The following is a 16,929-nucleotide window of genomic DNA, read 5'->3' as shown; positions in this document are numbered from 1 at the left end:
GAATATTTTGACATTTCCTAAATTAAAGTGACTTGTATCTCCATCCATCCACCAAACTGCTGCTCCTTTTTATCCCTGGCACCTTTTTCATTACATATTAATTCATGCACGACTTCGAAAAGGGCGCGAAGTAAAATTACTTCAAGCGGCAGAAATCCTTTTTTTTTATGTTATTTTTTTAAAACGTTTAGGTCTGAATTTAATTGTTTTGTCGTATTTCAGAGATTTAAACGGTGTATTAGTAAAATAGAAGCGCGAATAATGTCTTTAAACTAGGAATTTATTTTAAATGCAAAAGAATGAAACGTTTTAAATATTCTTTCCATGGTTATGAAAATAAAATTAGCTGAATTTTTTTTATCCGTCTATAAAGGATAATTTACGCATATTATAGAGTATGTATTGTCAAGATTCGAAATTCAAAATAGTTATAAATATGGTTTAGGTCACCACTTACTAGTATAAACAAGCAGTGCGCGAAGGTATTGTTTGAGAAGCAGTGAAATCGATCAAGCAGTGTAAATGTTCTGATAAGAAGTAAAATAAACCGGAAATACTCATGGAAAATCATAGATAAGAACCTGGTTTAAAAACTCCGAGCGTTCTATGTTTGTTGTCGAGAAAGGTGACTGGTTTAAGACCCAGGTATGTGGTGGGTAATTAAAGGGAAGAGCATAGATCCAGCACACTGCCCAGGGGAACTCTGTCTTTAATTGGACAACTGGTTGGGTTTGACCTAAGAAGCGTTACGGGCGTCACCATGGACTGCACTTCTGGATAATTATAACAAATAACATAAAATAACCAACAACTTTCTATTTTTATTTAGTTAATTTATTATTTCGAACACGAATTGTCATTTAAGCTATAGACAACAGTAAAATAGTGTTGACAGCTGTAGCAACTGTCAGTTTTATGGCGGTAGCAGCATTACAGCCGAGATTATTTAAACTAACAAGGTACTGCGTTTCATCTGGAGTTTGACAAGTGTCAAGCGTACACGAAATTTCGCCAAAACTTTGGGCCTGAACGGAGAAAAATAAGGGGGGACAAGGCTCAAAATCGTAGCCAACACAAGCATCAGTAAGATCATAGCTATATGATCCCAAAGCTGTGGACTCGCAGGTCTCCTCCGGCCTAAGCGGCGCACTCTGGTTTCTGAAAGGTAATTCAATACTTCGAGAAGTGCAAACCGTGAATGTGATTTTACTGATAGGTGCGATTTTAAGGTACCGCATGCTCTGTCTGCCCGGCAAATATAAAGAGTCTAGTCGATAGAAATTTATAGTTCCCAAGCGAGCAAATTGTTCCAGGGAGTTGGTCCCGAACTCGGTTATAGCGCCGTTTGAATAACAGCGGGGGTTGGAGAGACGACGGGGAACTGCAAGAGTTTAGGCACTTTAATAAATATCGCCTTAAAGGACAAGACTCACCTTGACGAATTCGGGTAATGACGGGATCGCCACAGCTTTCGGGTGGCTTTTCAGTGTTTAGAAGAAACAAATCTTTGCTCGGGTTCCGAACAAAATCATGGAATCGTACGAGGGCCCCACCACCGTAGTAAATAAACTGCAGGTTTGGAAGGCGCCAGCGCAGTCTGTCCAGATACTGCTGGCAATAGTCATAGTCCTGCTCATCAACATAGGATATGGGACTTGGTACCAGAAGAGCGACTAATGATCGCCCACCAAGATTATCGGTGGCCCGTTCGGCATCGAGCAAATCCTCTACCCTGCGGGTTACCGTGTTTAAAATAAGCGGCAAGTTGAAGCCAGTCGGATCTATGAATGATATTTAACTCATAATTAAGCCAGCTTTGAATAAATATTCGACTTTCTCACGCCAAGAGTGTGATGTTGAGTTCCATTCTTCATACACGTTTGTAATGTATTCGGTAGTATTTACTATGACTGACGCATCAGAAGCTGCGAAAATGGTTACATTACTAGCGTATGGATGAATGTTGAGCCCCTGAAGAACGTAACTGTAAAAAATTAGATTGGTGAATTTTATATTAATTTTTTTCCATAAAACGTACTTACGCGACGTAATCAACAACCCAGCTGTATGGCCAATAAGTGTCGACAAACACATATATATTCGCTATAACGGTTGTCAAATTCGAAATGTCTGACCACTGTTGAGTCGGAAAATAGTCCATAATAGCTAAAATATAACAAAAATGCCAGCGTTAGTCAGTGTCTATCTGCCTGTTACACGATTAGTCATCGGGAACCACTCCGCAAATTTGAAAAAAAATAAATATAATAAAATGCAGTTCTAGTGGGGATATTTATTCGCTACGTTTCAATGTTTCACTGGAACATACAACTTAAGTAAGAAAAATTTAAGATTAATGTAGAACGGGAAAATAAATGTGCGGATAGGGGACGGGACGGGGGAGACATGCTTTGAACTCTGCCGCTGTATCACTTAGACTATGATACACTAGTCACCAATTACTGCAACAACCGCTGCACCATCAGGGCAAACAGAATTGTTAGCAAGCTGGCTGCCAGGCCGGAGACACCGCTGTAGCATCCCATATTGACCATGGACATGATGTAGCGCCATTGATCCGGTGTCTGGCAGGCATCATCATTGCAGGACGTTGTATTGGAGGTGGCTTGGACCGAGAAAAACAGGTCCGGGCACTGGGTGATAGTGTAATATCCCGAGCAAGCGCTTGAAAGATCGTAGCTGAAACTGCTTCCGCTTATTTGCGAGCAAGTCTGGTCTATTCCGCTTGTTGTGGAGCTCGTCGTGGAGTTCTGCTGGGGCCACGAATAGCTTCGCGAGGTGCAAATGTTATACGTTCCTCCATTCTGGGACTGAATGGTCAGATACCGGTTTGCTCCAGTTCCAAAGAAATAGTTTGCAGATATTCTGTAAAAGTTCACCTTTCCTGGTCCCACGTACTGGGCCGTCTGATCTGTACCCCAGCTGTTGGTGTACCAATTCGAACCACAACGAGGATTGATGACGCGCCGAGGAACTGGAAATAAAATTCTTATCAGTCAATTACTTCACAAAAACATTGCGTTGCGTTTACTTTGAATGATGCGCTTTGCGACAGGTCCCGCAGATGTGGCCACCGTACTGCCATAAGTTAGAGAGAAAAGATCTTGCGAGGGATCCCGAACAAAGCTGGAGAAGCGCTGAATGCTTCCTCCGCCATAGTAAATAAAGCGAAGGTCAGGAATCTGTTCTTGGATATATTGGATTTCCGTAGTTGCATAGCTTGAGTCGCCATCATTAATTGTTGCCTGATTTGGAATCATTAAAGCCACTAGGGAATGCCCACTCAAGCTTGAATTGGTCCTTTCCTCATTCATTAAGTTCTGCGTAAGGTTTTGAATAGTACGCAGCACAGTTGGTAGGTTGAAACCCTGATTATCTATTGGAACGTGATATTAGCTTCAGTCAATGTTTCGTAAAGGTGGCTTACATTGCGCCTGGGTAGTCACATTCCATTTCTGATAGACATCAGTGATATAGTTTGTAGTGTTCACGATAATCGAGCCATCCTGTGCCGAGAGAATGGTGACTGTGCTGGCATAGGGGTGAATGTTTAGCTGCTGGAGAACATACCTAAAACGTACATTAGATTAGGGATTTAGTTCTGCAATAACTCTGTGGGGACTTACACCACATAGTCAACAATGTTGCTGTACTGCCAAGAGGTGTCCAAGAAAACGTACAAGTTGGTCATTGGAGTAATGACATCCGTCAGGTCCAGGTTAGTGGTTGCCGTGCACGACACATCGTTAAGGGATTGTGCTAATAGAGGAAAATCGTAAGAACAAAGAAATCGTAATGCACACGAACACCAGTATTGGTATTTCACGGGACTTTTGAGTAGAAACCCAAGTTCTTTTACATTTGGCTTATTGATTTAAAAATATTTAAAATAAATAATTAAAAGCTGGACTAAATGCAGGGTGGTTCCGCGATAATGCAAATAATTGTGATTACTTACGCACATATGTCACCAGCGAGAGACTGGCGTTACCGGCAAACTCGGGAATACGGGGCTGGTCAATGGTGACCCGTAGTTGCATCTCACGCTCTAACACCTGAGCAAAGGCGGCCGTCTGAGCCTCCATTTCCTGTGATGGCGCCACGGTTGGGAAGAGACTCTGCCTGCTGCAGGCATTGATTCCGGAGCTCAGGACCCCATTCGTGGAGTAGTACATGCGAAGCAACTGAGAAAGTTTCAGATTAGATGCCTGCGTTCTCCAGTTGGCGACATTCTTGGCCAGAATCAGGCCATCAAGACCACCACGAATCTCGGCATCGGTCGCCTCAAGGTTGGTGCGTTGCGATAAAAAGTACCAATGTGGAAGCACTGTATCGTTCCATCCGCCAGTAGCTCCAACGGAGGCTGCATTTCCGCTGGACACAGGCACCTGGATCAATGCCACCTCAGCCAAGTCTCCGGCTATGGTAGCTGCCCACCGATTGTCAATGCTGTTGCTTGTCTGGGACTGACTGCGTCCCCGACCACGTCGCTGTGACAGGGCTAGCAAAGTATTTGTTTGAATAGTTTGCTGCTGGACACCTGCTGCAATGCCGGCAATCACGGTTCCTGCTGACACCGTTCCCCAGCGCGTACGAACAAGACCATCCTCCACAGGACACTGGCTGGTTCCTTCCGGGCCGGCATAGGCCCAGTCTGTTTCGTAATCGAGTTCTGCCATTTGTCCATATTTAGAGCTGGAGCCGGTAGACCCTCCTCGTTTCGGCCGGGTGTCAAGCCACTCCACATCGCCAATAAAGTTGTTACTGTCTTCCTTCCTTAAGGACCGCGGAAGCCGCTGAGCGCGGTACTGGGAGAGCTGATTGCAGACTGTGTTCTCATCGCCTCGCACTCTCGTATCAAATGTGCTCGAAAGCATAAAGTGAAGGGAGCATCGCTCTACACTGGTCAACGAACTGTTGGGAAAGCTATTGGCATTACCGGGGATCAAGCGTGACAACAAGATTCTAAACTTCGGAAACTGGAAGCCTGTGGGACTGTATGGTAAAACGCCATTGGCGGCAGTGATGCCAGGAGCCTTTTTAATACCATCTTGACGGAAGCGGTGCAGCAAGGATACGGCCACTGTTCGAATATCTGCCTGGACACCGGTCGTCGCGTAATTGTTTTCCACTTTTTCGATTAGCGAAATCAGTGTGTCCATGTTGGCAGGCAACCGGTTGTCCCGATTCATAAAGAAGGATGTGTTGTAACACTCGACCAAGGATGGTGGTATCTGCAGCATCGCATTCTCCTGCGCCTTTACGGCCCCTAGGATGAGGACCACACCCAGGCAGACGACTGCTGCCTTAAACTGCATTGGTAACATGGTTTGATGTTTCGTTTTCGTTGTGAAGCTAAAAAACGAAGTGATCGAGTCAGTAAATTGCTACATTTTTTTTAAATCCTAAATTGACCCTGACACGAATAGTTTTTGGACGGTAGTTACCACCTATCTCGTGTATATATACATATATAAGTATACTAAAGACTGCATGCACGCACACTGGCGGACTGCCTATCGTTGGGGCCTTATCACAAAACGAGATCCTAAGCTCTTCGGTGCGTCAATGTTTACAAAGTGTAAATGTCTTAGTATTGATCTTACTCCTTAGTCACTTCAAATATGGCTTTTTAATCACTATTAGGACTATTTCCGATTTTCAATCCGATAACATTAAATCTGTATGGTCTGGTATGAATCGATGAAGAATTATCCCACAATTCTGAAGAGGCTAATTAACTGTTAATTTATGAAAATTCACTTCCGGCAAACGTCCATTTTTAACACAAGGTGACGTTATTGGCAAATACTTAGTTATCAGTCCGAAAATAAAGCACTGTAAACGCTCATGAGTCAAGTCCACTCTTATATGGCTATGTACATAGATATCGTTTATCAGTTTATATGAAACCCGCAGAATACTGTAGTTGTGTAGTTTGTTCCATATAGATTGGTATTACTTGATAATCACAATTCTCTGCGATACGTGTACGATGTGCATACATCGGAAAATGAGTCAGGTGTAAAATACACAAAAGAACATTGTCGGCCCGCGCCCTAATTTATAAACTCGGTAAAGCTAACACATTAATTTAAGGCATTTTGATTAGATAACAAGCTTAGCACAACTCCAAATACGAGTAGCCATGCATTCTTAAAATTTTTATACTTTTCTGTACTTATGTCTATGTTGATTTTTCAATTGAGAAAATTTCGTTTTGTCAGTAACCTCTGTTCACAGGAATTTATTATTTTACGGTTCACTGATAGAAAAATATTGCAATCATCGCCACCGCCGCTGGCATTTAAACACTTTTCCAGCACTACCTTGTTTCACCTGCTAGTCTTTTCGTACTGATTGGTAACTTTTCTGCCCAGTTAGGGCCGCGCCTCGCCCATGTGCCGACTGAGGCCAGTGTTGTAATCTTTGAGACAATGCTTATCTATATTGAGTGATAAGATATAGGCCGTTGGGACTAGCCAAACAGGTTTCAGCCTTTTGTGCAAAATGTACTTTATTTGTATTTATTTTTTCATTTAATAACAACTTTTACGTTTTAAAAGATATATATAAAAGCATATTAAAATTTGCCACACATTTTTTAATTTAAAAAGCCGCGCATATATTTCGAGTATGACCAATATAGCTCTCAAACCTTAGTTAGCTTTTCTCAAAACCGGATCGAAACTTGGATAGCTTGAAACCAGCTTAATTATATTCGATTATTATAACTATCGCATTTCTTAGTACATCTACCCAGTCTCATCACCTTTATAAAACCACTGATATAGAAATATAAACGCTAGTAAAATTCTAGCCAGTTTTACAACCCTAATGATAAATCGATTGTCCCAACTATCGTATTGAAAAATATCGATATAGTGATATCAAGTTCTTGCAGCTCTAGGCAGTTTTCCCACCTCTATTAGCAAAATAAGTCTTAAATTGTTGATTTCTAAAAATTTAAAGAATAATCCAATATCAAGGAAATTATCAGCAGTCGCATAACGGAATATGTAAGCAAACTTTAAATGCACTTATATATGTATGTAATTATAAACCTGACTCTCGCTTCGTTCCGGCAAGGGGCAAGCACAGAACCGCACAGCAAGATGCAATATTCGTTGCATTTATGGAACGGCATCCAATCATTGCCAAAAACTACCTCAAGGGCGACAAGCAAGCGGCGGAGGCAGCCTGGAAGCGATTAGCGAAGGAGCTGAATAGCGTTGGTCCTCCTGTAAAGGAGGCCTGCGAGTGGAAACGGGTGTGGAAGGATTGGAAGAGTTGCATCAAAAAGAAGATTACCAATAACCGCCTTGAGGACTCAAATGCCAGTGGCAAGGGTTCGCTGTACCAGGACACTCTCACCCCCCTGGAGGACGCGGTAGCTGTGATCAGCGACTTGTACGACATGGCAGACACTATTGTCGAGGCCCGGCCAAAAACCCGATCAGAAATGTCCCACAGCCTTTCTCTGCGCAACATAAAAACTGACAACGAAGACGCCCAGCAGACGGACAGTGGTAAGCCCACAAAATCCACAGACATCCACTATATTTTTGCGTCTGCAGAAGACTACGAGGAGGAGGAGGAAGAGGAAGACGAAGAGGATTGCAGTAACTCTATCAACGTGAAGGGCGTCAAGTTAGAGCAGAGTATGAACTGCACCACTCCACGGACGAGTCCTAAGAAACGAAAACTGGATGCCGAAGATTCTTTGCAAATTGAGCATGAGAGCTCCGTTCCTGTGCTAATTGACATCGCAAAGGAACTGCGCGAACTAAATAGGCAAACCCGCTTGAACGCTCAGCGAAGTGAAGCTAATACGGAGGCAATATTAGCTTTGGGTACGCAGATCTCAGATATAATGCAACAACAACTAAAAGAACGCAAGCGTCTCAATGTCATAATGGAAAAATTCGTACTCAAAATGGAATCTTCAGAATAGTGGCAGACATAACTAATAATTTCTCTGTCTTTAAATATATGTACACAGTTCAAGTCTGAGTATCTATTTGATCGTTTTTCTGTATACTGAAACTTTCTTAGGAACGATGATAACCTATTTATGTACATATATTATTTCTATATATATATATATATTCTATTTTTGTCGCGTGCGAACGCAGTACTTTTTAGTGAATATCTTGAAAACAAACAAGGGTTCAAAATCGACCTTAGCACCAATTATAGTGCTAACCAAGAGCTATACGTTTCAATTTTTATAAAATTAAAATAAAGTCTTGACACATGTATTTTTTTAGTTTGAATGCGTACGAATGTCGCATTCGACACCAGAGAATTGCCCATATATCTATACAACCGTTTGCATATAATTGAAACGATAACTATAATAGTAACAGGAAAATTATAAGGATTTACAAAACATCTTGCCCAATGCTATTATTATTTATATATTCTGTTTTTTTTTTTATTGGGAAATCAGAAAAATTGATTAATTGCCTTGTTAACTTTCTCCTATGATAAGAATTCTAAAATGCTCATATATGTTTATGTATGTATGTATGTATGTATATATTTTATATAAATCTTACTTAAGAGTCAACGCTACATGGTAATTTGTACATATTCTAAGAAGCGAGGGTATACAGGTTAGAATTAGCTTATAATTGAAGCCTCTGGCATTGGAGTTTGGTAAATGGATTTGCCTGAAGTCGGGTAAAGGATGCGGTCTTTCGCCCAGCGCATAAATCATGACAACTTTTAACTAATCTAAAAATGAGAAGAAATTTAGCAACGCGTGTATGCGTGTTCGTGTACGTTGCCCATCATCATCTCCATCATCGCTTTTGGTCATATTGTGGTAAATCCATTTAAGTTTTTAACTTGTGTTTTATGTACTTGTGCGCAAATTTGATGCCCGCACGCAATAGGGCATTTGTTTCCCCTCGGTTCCCTTTCGACCAACTTGAAAATCCTGATTCCCAGCGTCCAGCCATCATTTTATTGCACTTGAAAACTTAATTAGGCCAAAATGCGGTGTGAACGCCTATTGATGTAAGAGAGAATTTTCGCTTGGCCAGCTGTGCGGGATTTTTATTACATGCATCAAATGTAATTTGTTACAAATTTGATGTGTTTCTATCTTCTTGAAAACAGCATAAATAAAAAAGTTGCTTGTGGCATGAGGGTGGTTGGTGGAGCTTGAATTGATGCTGCTTGTGCTGATGGTCTGCCAACTGTTTTTTTTTTTTTTTTTTTTTTTTTCCTAAGGACCCCATCATTTAAATGCGCTGCAGGTTTTATGATCGGGCAACTTTTGATTCTGAGCGGTGTGGCATAACTATAAAATGTTCGGTTGTATTAAAACCATGAAGAAACTTTAGATGTATGTATGTACACGCATTTCTTTTCGACGAACTTCCCCGATTACCTCACACAACATTAAGGTACATACATATGTACATGTGTATATAGCTGCCTCCTGCGTGGTTTTATGTATTGACGTGCACTGGGTGTCAGGGGTCAGTGCGCCTGATTGAAGCATTGCAATCGACGATGGGTTGATAATACCTAGAGGCAATTACTTCTTTTTTTCTTTTTGAACTTGAACAATTCTTTTGTTTTGGTATTCATTTAACTAGATTTCAAACTATCTCAGATTTCTTTGAGTGTGCACGCCTTGCAAAACTATAAATGAGGGATGTTTAAATGCTTAATTTTCATTTATTACTATTTAATGTTTCATTCCACATAAGTCAGCAGCCTAAATGTGATTTTTCATTCAGTGATTTATTGTGTTAAACATTTCATTTGTACTTCGCTGCATTCATTCGTTAGGGATTTCATTTTCTGGCTTCGCAGTATGCGGTGGGGAAACACCATAGCCTAGGGTATTCTATCAAAGTAGGGTGTTTGCTTCGTTAGCAAATTGAGAATTTGCATCAAAAAATATAAACATTTTGTGTTTTTTTTTTTTTTTGTGATTGGTGTTGATGTTGTCCCCAATCTAGTTTTTTATCGTCCTGCCGCTTTTCTCGCAAGTTAAAAGCCAAGTATTTTTGGCTCTTGGGGGCGGTAGTCAAATTTATTATTCAAATTTCCGCAGCTGATTTGCTTGCCTTTGTTATTATTCAGAATTACAGCAGCATATTCGTCTTTGTTTTAATTCACTTAAAACTACATAAATTTAACTTTACATGCAAGGCGACACCTCACGTGCCCCTGAGTGGGGTCGGCGGCAAGTACGTTTCGTTTCTAATAGATACAACTGTGTCTTCGCTTGTGGACACCAGTGCTCATTAAAAGCGACGAAAATGTCGCGAGAGAGACTTAAGCTTTGCTTAATTCAATCAAAAGCACAATCCGAGACTGGGCGAATCGTTAGTCGATCGCTCGAGCGGAACAACTACGGTTCATAGCAGCCCCACATCCCGCAGCTCATCGTCATTTATTATTCAAACAAAGGCTACGCAAGATGATCCCCAAATGGTGTGGAAATCGATTTGGCTTAATGCTGCTGTTATTACTGGCTTTGTGCCAATTAATTTATGCCAAATTGCGTAAGTGTCGCCCAGCAAAATAGTTATTGAATAAGTTATTCTCAAATAATTATGTATAGCATCTACAATTAAGCCATGTGCTCGGGATGATCCTCACTTGGAGCGCTGCATCATCAATGCGGTCTACAATTTGAGGCCACTACTAGTCCATGGCAATCTTGGAGATGGCTATACAACCCCGCCCCTGGAGCCCTTGGCTCTCGATAACATCGAACTAGGTCGAAGTAGCCAGTTTCAAGCAGTGTTTACGGATCTCGAGGCGACCGGAGGGAGCAACTTTATCATTGATCGCCTTATGTAACTATATGAAAATTGAAAATAGTTGCTGCCAGTAATTATCGATTTTTTACGAAGAGCGAAACCGTTGGATATATCGTACGATCTTTGGATCACACTTCCACGCATTGACTTTAGGGGACGGTATTCGATGCACCTCAATTTGCTCCTTCTCGACATAAAGGGAAAGGGAAACATGCAGGGATATTGCGGTACGTCTATTTCTTAAATGAACAGAAGACCGTGACTAAATTTTATCACACACTAGAGAATGCAAAAGCATCTGTCAAAATGCGAGGCACTCGCTATCTGCGAAATGGCCAAGACTATGTTAAGTTCACCAAGATGACCATGCGGATCGAATTCAAGGACTTCAAATTGAATCTAGAAAACTTGTTTAATGGCGATCGGATTTTGGGAGAAGTCGGCAATGCGCTTATCAACAACAATCAGGACTTGTATCTGAATGAGATAGTGCCTGGTCTGGAGCATGGTCTTTCCAAAAAGTTTCTAGATGTGGCAAATGAAATCCTGGCCACTGCTACCTTCGATGAAATGTTTCCGCCAGGGAGGACCGTGATCAATCCCATTACGTTCCCTTCGCGGCTGCCACCGACGGGACTCGGCCCAGCTATTTTTGAACCGCCGTTCGTTTCAAAACATCCCGATGGTGAAATATTTGGTCAGTTAGCACCAAGAAAACACCAGACCACGTAGCGTTTATAATTTTTTAAGGATAAGTAGAGAGATTTTAAAATATTAATATATGAACTGACCAGATCAAAATGACAAGAAAAAAAACCTTTCCAGTTCGAACAAATTTTTCTTACCACAAGCTAATTTTCCTTAGAGCGCTTAATGCCTTACTCCTGTCGGCTGCGGAGGACCTGGAAAAACTTTTTAATCCGCCACGAAGCCTGGCCTGCTTTTGCATATTAGGCCTAAACTTTTTAAAATGTGTAGTCACCGCCTAACGGCACCGGGGGGACAGTTTAAAGGGCGCACATACACACACTTTTTCCCAGCATTACACCTGTTCAATGGGTCAGGGACCGCAGTGCTCTTTCTTTCTGGCCTCCTCTGGCTTGTGATTAATCACCGGCAGCGACAAAGATGAATTTACAGAGATTTTTTTCCGTAAAAGTTTTTACTTTCGCTGCGCGGGAGTGGGCAGTTAATTGCGTTGGATGGACTTGGCGGCCAAAAAAAAGTGTTGCCTCCCTAGTGAAATTCAGCTGGCTCTAATTAAATTCATGCGACGCAGCTGTCACAGGCAAGAAAAAAGCATTATCGACTTTTAGGCGCTTAATATTTCAAATGAAAATGTTTTTGATGTAAACAGAGGGAAGTCAAAGGAAAACCTTGGCAACATCTTCAACTTCCGCACTGGCCAATGCCTTGCAAAGTGTCGCCGGCATTAATTTCATTTATTAATTTTTAACTACGCCCGCGCACCGAAATAAAAGGAACTTGATAAATGGAGAGCTAGCAGGAGGAGGTGGCGGGTGGCGGGATGCGGGAGGCAGAGGGTGCAGTGGGAGGCGGTTTGAAATCTTTTTCTTTTCTTTCATTGTGCGCGTCCCCATTTTTTGTTGCTTCCTTTTACCATCGCTTTTCTTTTCCGACCTTTTTTTTTGTTAATTTTTTTTAATTCTTTGCTTTTCACTTGAAAGACGCTCGAAACGTGGAGATGCGCCGAGGCCCGCTAATGTCCTTTCTTTTATCATTAAGTAGAAAACGTGGGTGTCCTCTTTGGGGTTGGTGGCTGGGTGGTTCGTTTTGGGCGTGGCAAGTCCGTCTTTGTGACGCGGGTGGGGAACGATGGGGATACGCAGGTATTTTAGCGGCCATTAGAGAAAAACCTCATTCTGTCGGCTTAAAGTTCCAAAGTAGCAATTTTTCAACAGTGAAAGGACAACAAAGCTAATGTCAATGACAAGTAAATAGAATGTTAATAATTAATAAACAATTTATATTGAGCGCATACTTACCAAAAATGTCCCTGGAATGAAATTCACTTTTCCCCTGAAAGTTAAATCAATCCAATTTTATTGGACACAATAATACATCGTATCGTGTAGATATGGTTATATCTGACTAACAGTGGTTTCTGCTCTAGCAATCTGCTCGCAGTCACAGGTGCAGGCTAACTTGGCGTTAGGATAGAGGTTAACATTGGTCGGCGAGGTCAAGCGCTCTTCGAATGAGGCATAATGCCGGTAATGATGAACAAAGCCAAGACTAACTTTGTCATTGAATCTACGATGAGGCTTATCGCCGGCCACCTTGTACTTTTGAAACAATTCCCGCATTATTTCGTTCGGATACTTGAGATAGTTCCGTGGAATCGGATATGGAGTCACTCCAGTGTTGCATCGCATTGTGGGCTCATCCTGCACCACTGACACCTTTGCATTATCGTTCTCCCACATCCCCTTCTGGATTTGGCCTGTGTGCATATGATAGAAGACACCCTCACCGTTTTTATATCCACGTGCGAAGTGTCCTTCATAGCGGTTGCCATTAGCTAGTTTTTCAATCATTTAGTAGGGGAAGTATCGATTAAATTAATTGTCACTACGAACCATAGAACATGACCCCCAGGCCGTGTCGGAAATCAGTCTCCCACTCGCCCGCATAGATGCTCCCATCTGTGTACCACTGAATGCCGATTCCATGTCGCCGGTTTCTTAACCATTGGCCGAAGTATACGCACCCATCGGAATAGAATTGCTTGCCCTCGCCGCACTTCATGTCGTCGTACCATCTCCCCGAGTAAATCAGCTGCACATCCGTGCCACGCTTGCGTAACATTGATCCGACTCCCTGCCGTTTGTTCATCACCCAGTTCCCTTCGTAGACGAGCTGCCCCTCGGGCTCTTTTTTACCCGAAAAGTCTTTGGAGGTGCGCTTTGCAGTCTTCTTCACGCCCCAGCCATGGTGTTTGTTGCAAGACCAATAGCCGGAGTAGGTCCCACCACCGGGATAGTAGAAGGTGGCTCTTCTGCCTGTGCTGCACACAGGCTTGTTTGGGCAAAAATAACGTTCCAAGCAGGTACCCATGCTCTCAGTTAAAATTTAATCGGAAAGTTTTCGAAAAACTCATGTGTAAATGAAAATTTGTTTGACAATTCAAAACTGATTATTTTGTTGCATACTACTCATTTCGACATATTTTCAGTAAGCATGTTGCCGCCTTGCCTTTTAATAAACAGACCCTTTTCTTACAAAAATTTCATCTTTCCTGAACCCTCCAAATAGAGGAGGTATTGTATTATAGAGGACCTGTCCGCTTCACAGTTAAAAAGTTTTTGGGTTACGTATTGTGTGTGACTCAAGCATAAATACAAATCAACATACAAGATAAGAAGGTAAAGCTTAAAGTGTGAACTTCTATTGGGCCACCTTTTATCACCTGCTTGGTTCATTCAAATTTTGAAGAGGACCGTTGAGGGTCAGGAAATCAAATGCATTCACTTAAGGTTTTTTTTGGTTCCTAAATAGCCAAAGTTTGGTTGGTCGCATATTGTCGCCTTTGGTATTCTCAACCTATTTCTCGATGGAAATCGATTTAGAATCTGCTATAAATTCAACCCCTACCAAACAAATTGCTCTATTTCTATTCCATATCCCTTTTATACCCAACAATTTGCATAAGCTGCAGCTGCCAAAAAGAAATTTTACGTCTGCTACGGCGTACATAAATGACGTTATTTTAATATTCCGCTTTTTATGCAATTGTAATCGTAGAATGAATGAACTGATTATTACAAAATCTGCCCGTTTAATTAGCCGTTCCAATACATATGCTGACTATTATTAATCAATGAAACAGTTTGCTTTGTTCCTCGTAACTCTGCCAAGGCAACGGTTGATCGGTTTGGTTAATTTTTCTATTTGGGGCTGTAACTGAAGCGGATATCTGCCTGTGGGCAAAAGAATTGCAAGTGACAGGCGGTTTAATTTTTCTTCCATTTCGACAGCTTATATTTAGACCGGGACTGGGTTTCAATGTTTATGATAAACTTAATTCAGTGTAAATGAACGGCCCTATTGGTTAGCAGACGTGTGGGTAAAATTACATTTAGGGAACGTTTTTACCGCGGTTCTCATCGTCTTCTTGGTGATGTTAAAAAAAAAACAAATCAAAGAAGGAAAAGAAATATCTACAACTCAAAAAGGTAAAACTTTTTACGTTTTCGGTTGAATGAAATGGAAAATTTTAATTGCTCCGTGCAATGTGTATCCATCAAAGCTGCTGCTGTTCCTTACTTAATTTTGTGTTATTTTCCTTTTAACGACGGCGATGTTTATTTAGAGCTTTTAAATCATAGTACTGGCTGGAAACACTATGGTTATCGTAATCAGAAACCCAAAGGTATAACATTTAAAATGCGCCAAAGGCCCAAATCTTTCGCATAATAAGTATCAGCCCCAACTCGTACAAAGTTGAAATTATTGTAAAGCGCACACAAGCGAAAATGAGGACAGAATGCGACACGCACACGAAAGACGCAAATTGCAGATTTTTCTCATTAAGCTCATGTCAGATTAGCCGGGGACAGGAAAGCAGGGGCACAGGAACAGCGGCAAAGGGGAAAGACTTGGAGCTTGGTTAGAGCCAGGAGGCAGTACACACGGGTGCCATAAATTATTTGCCCCCGAGGCAACCCTTGGAAAACAGCGCGAACTTTTCTTTTACAAAGCGAGACGAAGCAAGGATGGCGCACAAGAACATTTGTTAAAAATTAAGTGATGGGGGTGCTCTATACGGCAAAGATGTGAAATGAGGCGTCTGGGAAGGGGGTTCCTATTGCAACCTCAGGCCGGCAACCCTGCGTCGTTGCTGGCAAGGGGATGAGGAAGAAGCAGCAATGTTATCGAACTGAAAAAGGCAGATTGATGTTAGTCGGCGCCGTAATACTCTTTATACTCACCCTTTCATAACATTGCCCAAAAACTTCGTGCGCCCAATGATCTATGAAGGATATTTGTTTTTCCGTGTGTCGGCCATTCGGTTATACCCTCTGTGAGTGGTATACATTTTGTAATGAAAAAATTTGCATATTTTACCGTGGCGCGACGTCTGCTCTTCCGATGGGGTTGTTTCTCGTCCCAACATCATTTAAAGCCTAAGCGAAGCTCATATATATAGCCAGGCCTAAGATAAATGCGGAGAAAGGGCGGGGGCAGCTCCGCTAAAAAATAATCAACATTAATGCAGGGGTGCTTTTCCAGCTCGTTCCAATGGCCGGCCGCAGTGGAAAATCGTTTGTTTTAGCATTTTAACCCTTTTAGTCTCACAACCCCTGCCCAGTGGGCAGTAGGCACGCAACCAATGAGGTTGCCGCTGCTTGATTAACCCTTTTCCTTTAAACAGGGGTGAATGTGGGGAGTGCCACTCCCACCCATCCAAAGTGAGGCCAATACCAGAATTTGGAAAAGTTTTGCTTTTCCCGCTTATTTTTATTTTATATTATTTTTTTATTCCAAAACTTTGATTTCTTTTGATTTGCATGCGCCAAAGTTTCTTCAACTGGAAAGAAAAACAGAAAACGAGGGCCAACCGAAATTTGTGCTTGAAACAAATTAACAGTCCAGTGATTATTGTCAAAAGCAAAAGACGAGGAAGCCAAAACAAGTGCCTATCGTACGCTCCTCGTGCTCCTCATACCCCCGTTCCTTCTGGCGACCAATTCAAAATTAGAAAAGGGCATAATTTTAATGAACTTTCTTGTGGAGTCCTGGCGGCCGCCCATATAAATACTCCCTGGTAGCCAAAGCAGCTGTCGAAAAAGGACTTACAAGTTTGCATTCTGCTTTGCCCACTTGTCTCGGCTTTTGAGTTGTTTCCTGAGCCTCTTTGATGGGAGTTTGTTTTTCGAAAAGAATTTCTTCGTGAAACTCGAAAATAAAAAGTTATAATATGTTGATCTCGGTTGGTTTAAATAGACGAGGGAATAGTAAGAAGTATCGGGAAGTGCTGGCATTATTTTAACGTCTTCTATGGCATTAATCACTTCCACTCAATCGATGTTGGAACGTAATTGCATCTCTGTTAGCTGCACGTTCCGTCCCTTCTGTACGCAACTGTAAACTGAAA

At 41.8% G+C, this 16,929-nt stretch overlaps 4 protein-coding genes across 7 annotated transcripts; 2 read left to right on the top strand and 2 right to left on the bottom strand.

Annotated features, from left to right (window-relative positions):
• Window positions 1-818: 818 nt before the first annotated feature.
• On the bottom strand, window positions 819-12,748 carry LOC110180232 (uncharacterized). Of its 3 annotated transcripts, none has more exons than XM_086837689.1 (6): window positions 11,657-12,748; window positions 3,980-5,376; window positions 2,043-2,166; window positions 1,842-1,984; window positions 1,434-1,781; window positions 819-1,381 (listed from the first exon to the last, which is right to left on the bottom strand). In XM_086837689.1, exons 1-6 carry the CDS (start codon window positions 11,758-11,760, stop codon window positions 861-863), a joined length of 2,637 nt encoding a protein of 878 aa, XP_086693815.1. In that variant the 5' UTR covers window positions 11,761-12,748; the 3' UTR covers window positions 819-860. The 3 variants fall into 3 exon arrangements, with proteins under 3 accessions (XP_086693815.1, XP_020803546.2, XP_086693816.1); XM_020947887.2 differs by lacking the exons at window positions 819-1,381; window positions 1,434-1,781; window positions 1,842-1,984; window positions 2,043-2,166; window positions 11,657-12,748 and adding exons at window positions 2,274-2,995; window positions 3,053-3,397; window positions 3,449-3,591; window positions 3,648-3,780; window positions 6,351-6,449; XM_086837690.1 differs by lacking the exons at window positions 819-1,381; window positions 1,434-1,781; window positions 1,842-1,984; window positions 2,043-2,166; window positions 11,657-12,748 and adding exons at window positions 2,274-2,995; window positions 3,053-3,397; window positions 3,449-3,591; window positions 3,648-3,780; window positions 6,253-6,372.
• Window positions 6,841-8,041, top strand: LOC110180234 (uncharacterized). 2 transcript variants are annotated; one of them, XM_020947890.2, is made up of 3 exons: window positions 6,841-7,040; window positions 7,111-7,547; window positions 7,599-8,041. In XM_020947890.2, coding segments are annotated over exons 1-3 (816 nt in total). In that variant the 5' UTR covers window positions 6,841-7,038; the 3' UTR covers window positions 7,976-8,041. The 2 variants fall into 2 exon arrangements, with proteins under 2 accessions (XP_020803549.1, XP_020803548.1); XM_020947889.2 differs by having other exon boundaries at window positions 6,858-7,040; window positions 7,111-7,550.
• Jhbp10 (Juvenile hormone binding protein 10) lies at window positions 8,188-11,666 on the top strand. Its single transcript, XM_020947891.2, has 4 exons — window positions 8,188-10,550; window positions 10,610-10,847; window positions 10,905-11,038; window positions 11,095-11,666. Exons 1-4 carry the CDS (start codon window positions 10,466-10,468, stop codon window positions 11,541-11,543), a joined length of 906 nt encoding a protein of 301 aa, XP_020803550.2. The 5' UTR covers window positions 8,188-10,465; the 3' UTR covers window positions 11,544-11,666.
• Window positions 12,749-12,852: 104 nt separating the features above from the next.
• Window positions 12,853-14,047, bottom strand: LOC110180241 (uncharacterized). Its single transcript, XM_020947898.2, has 2 exons — window positions 13,412-14,047; window positions 12,853-13,353 (listed from the first exon to the last, which is right to left on the bottom strand). The coding sequence occupies exons 1-2, from the start codon at window positions 13,887-13,889 to the stop codon at window positions 12,914-12,916; spliced, it is 918 nt and encodes a 305-aa protein (XP_020803557.1). The 5' UTR covers window positions 13,890-14,047; the 3' UTR covers window positions 12,853-12,913.
• Between the last annotated feature and the right edge of the window lie 2,882 nt (window positions 14,048-16,929).

Source organism: Drosophila serrata, unplaced genomic scaffold (assembly GCF_035046125.1).
Source record: "Drosophila serrata isolate PLE 108 unplaced genomic scaffold, ASM3504612v1 contig_334, whole genome shotgun sequence".
Lineage (NCBI taxonomy): Eukaryota > Metazoa > Arthropoda > Insecta > Diptera > Drosophilidae > Drosophila > Drosophila serrata.
Note: the sequence above shows the minus strand (reverse complement) of the source record. Positions and strands in the feature narration are given on the sequence as shown.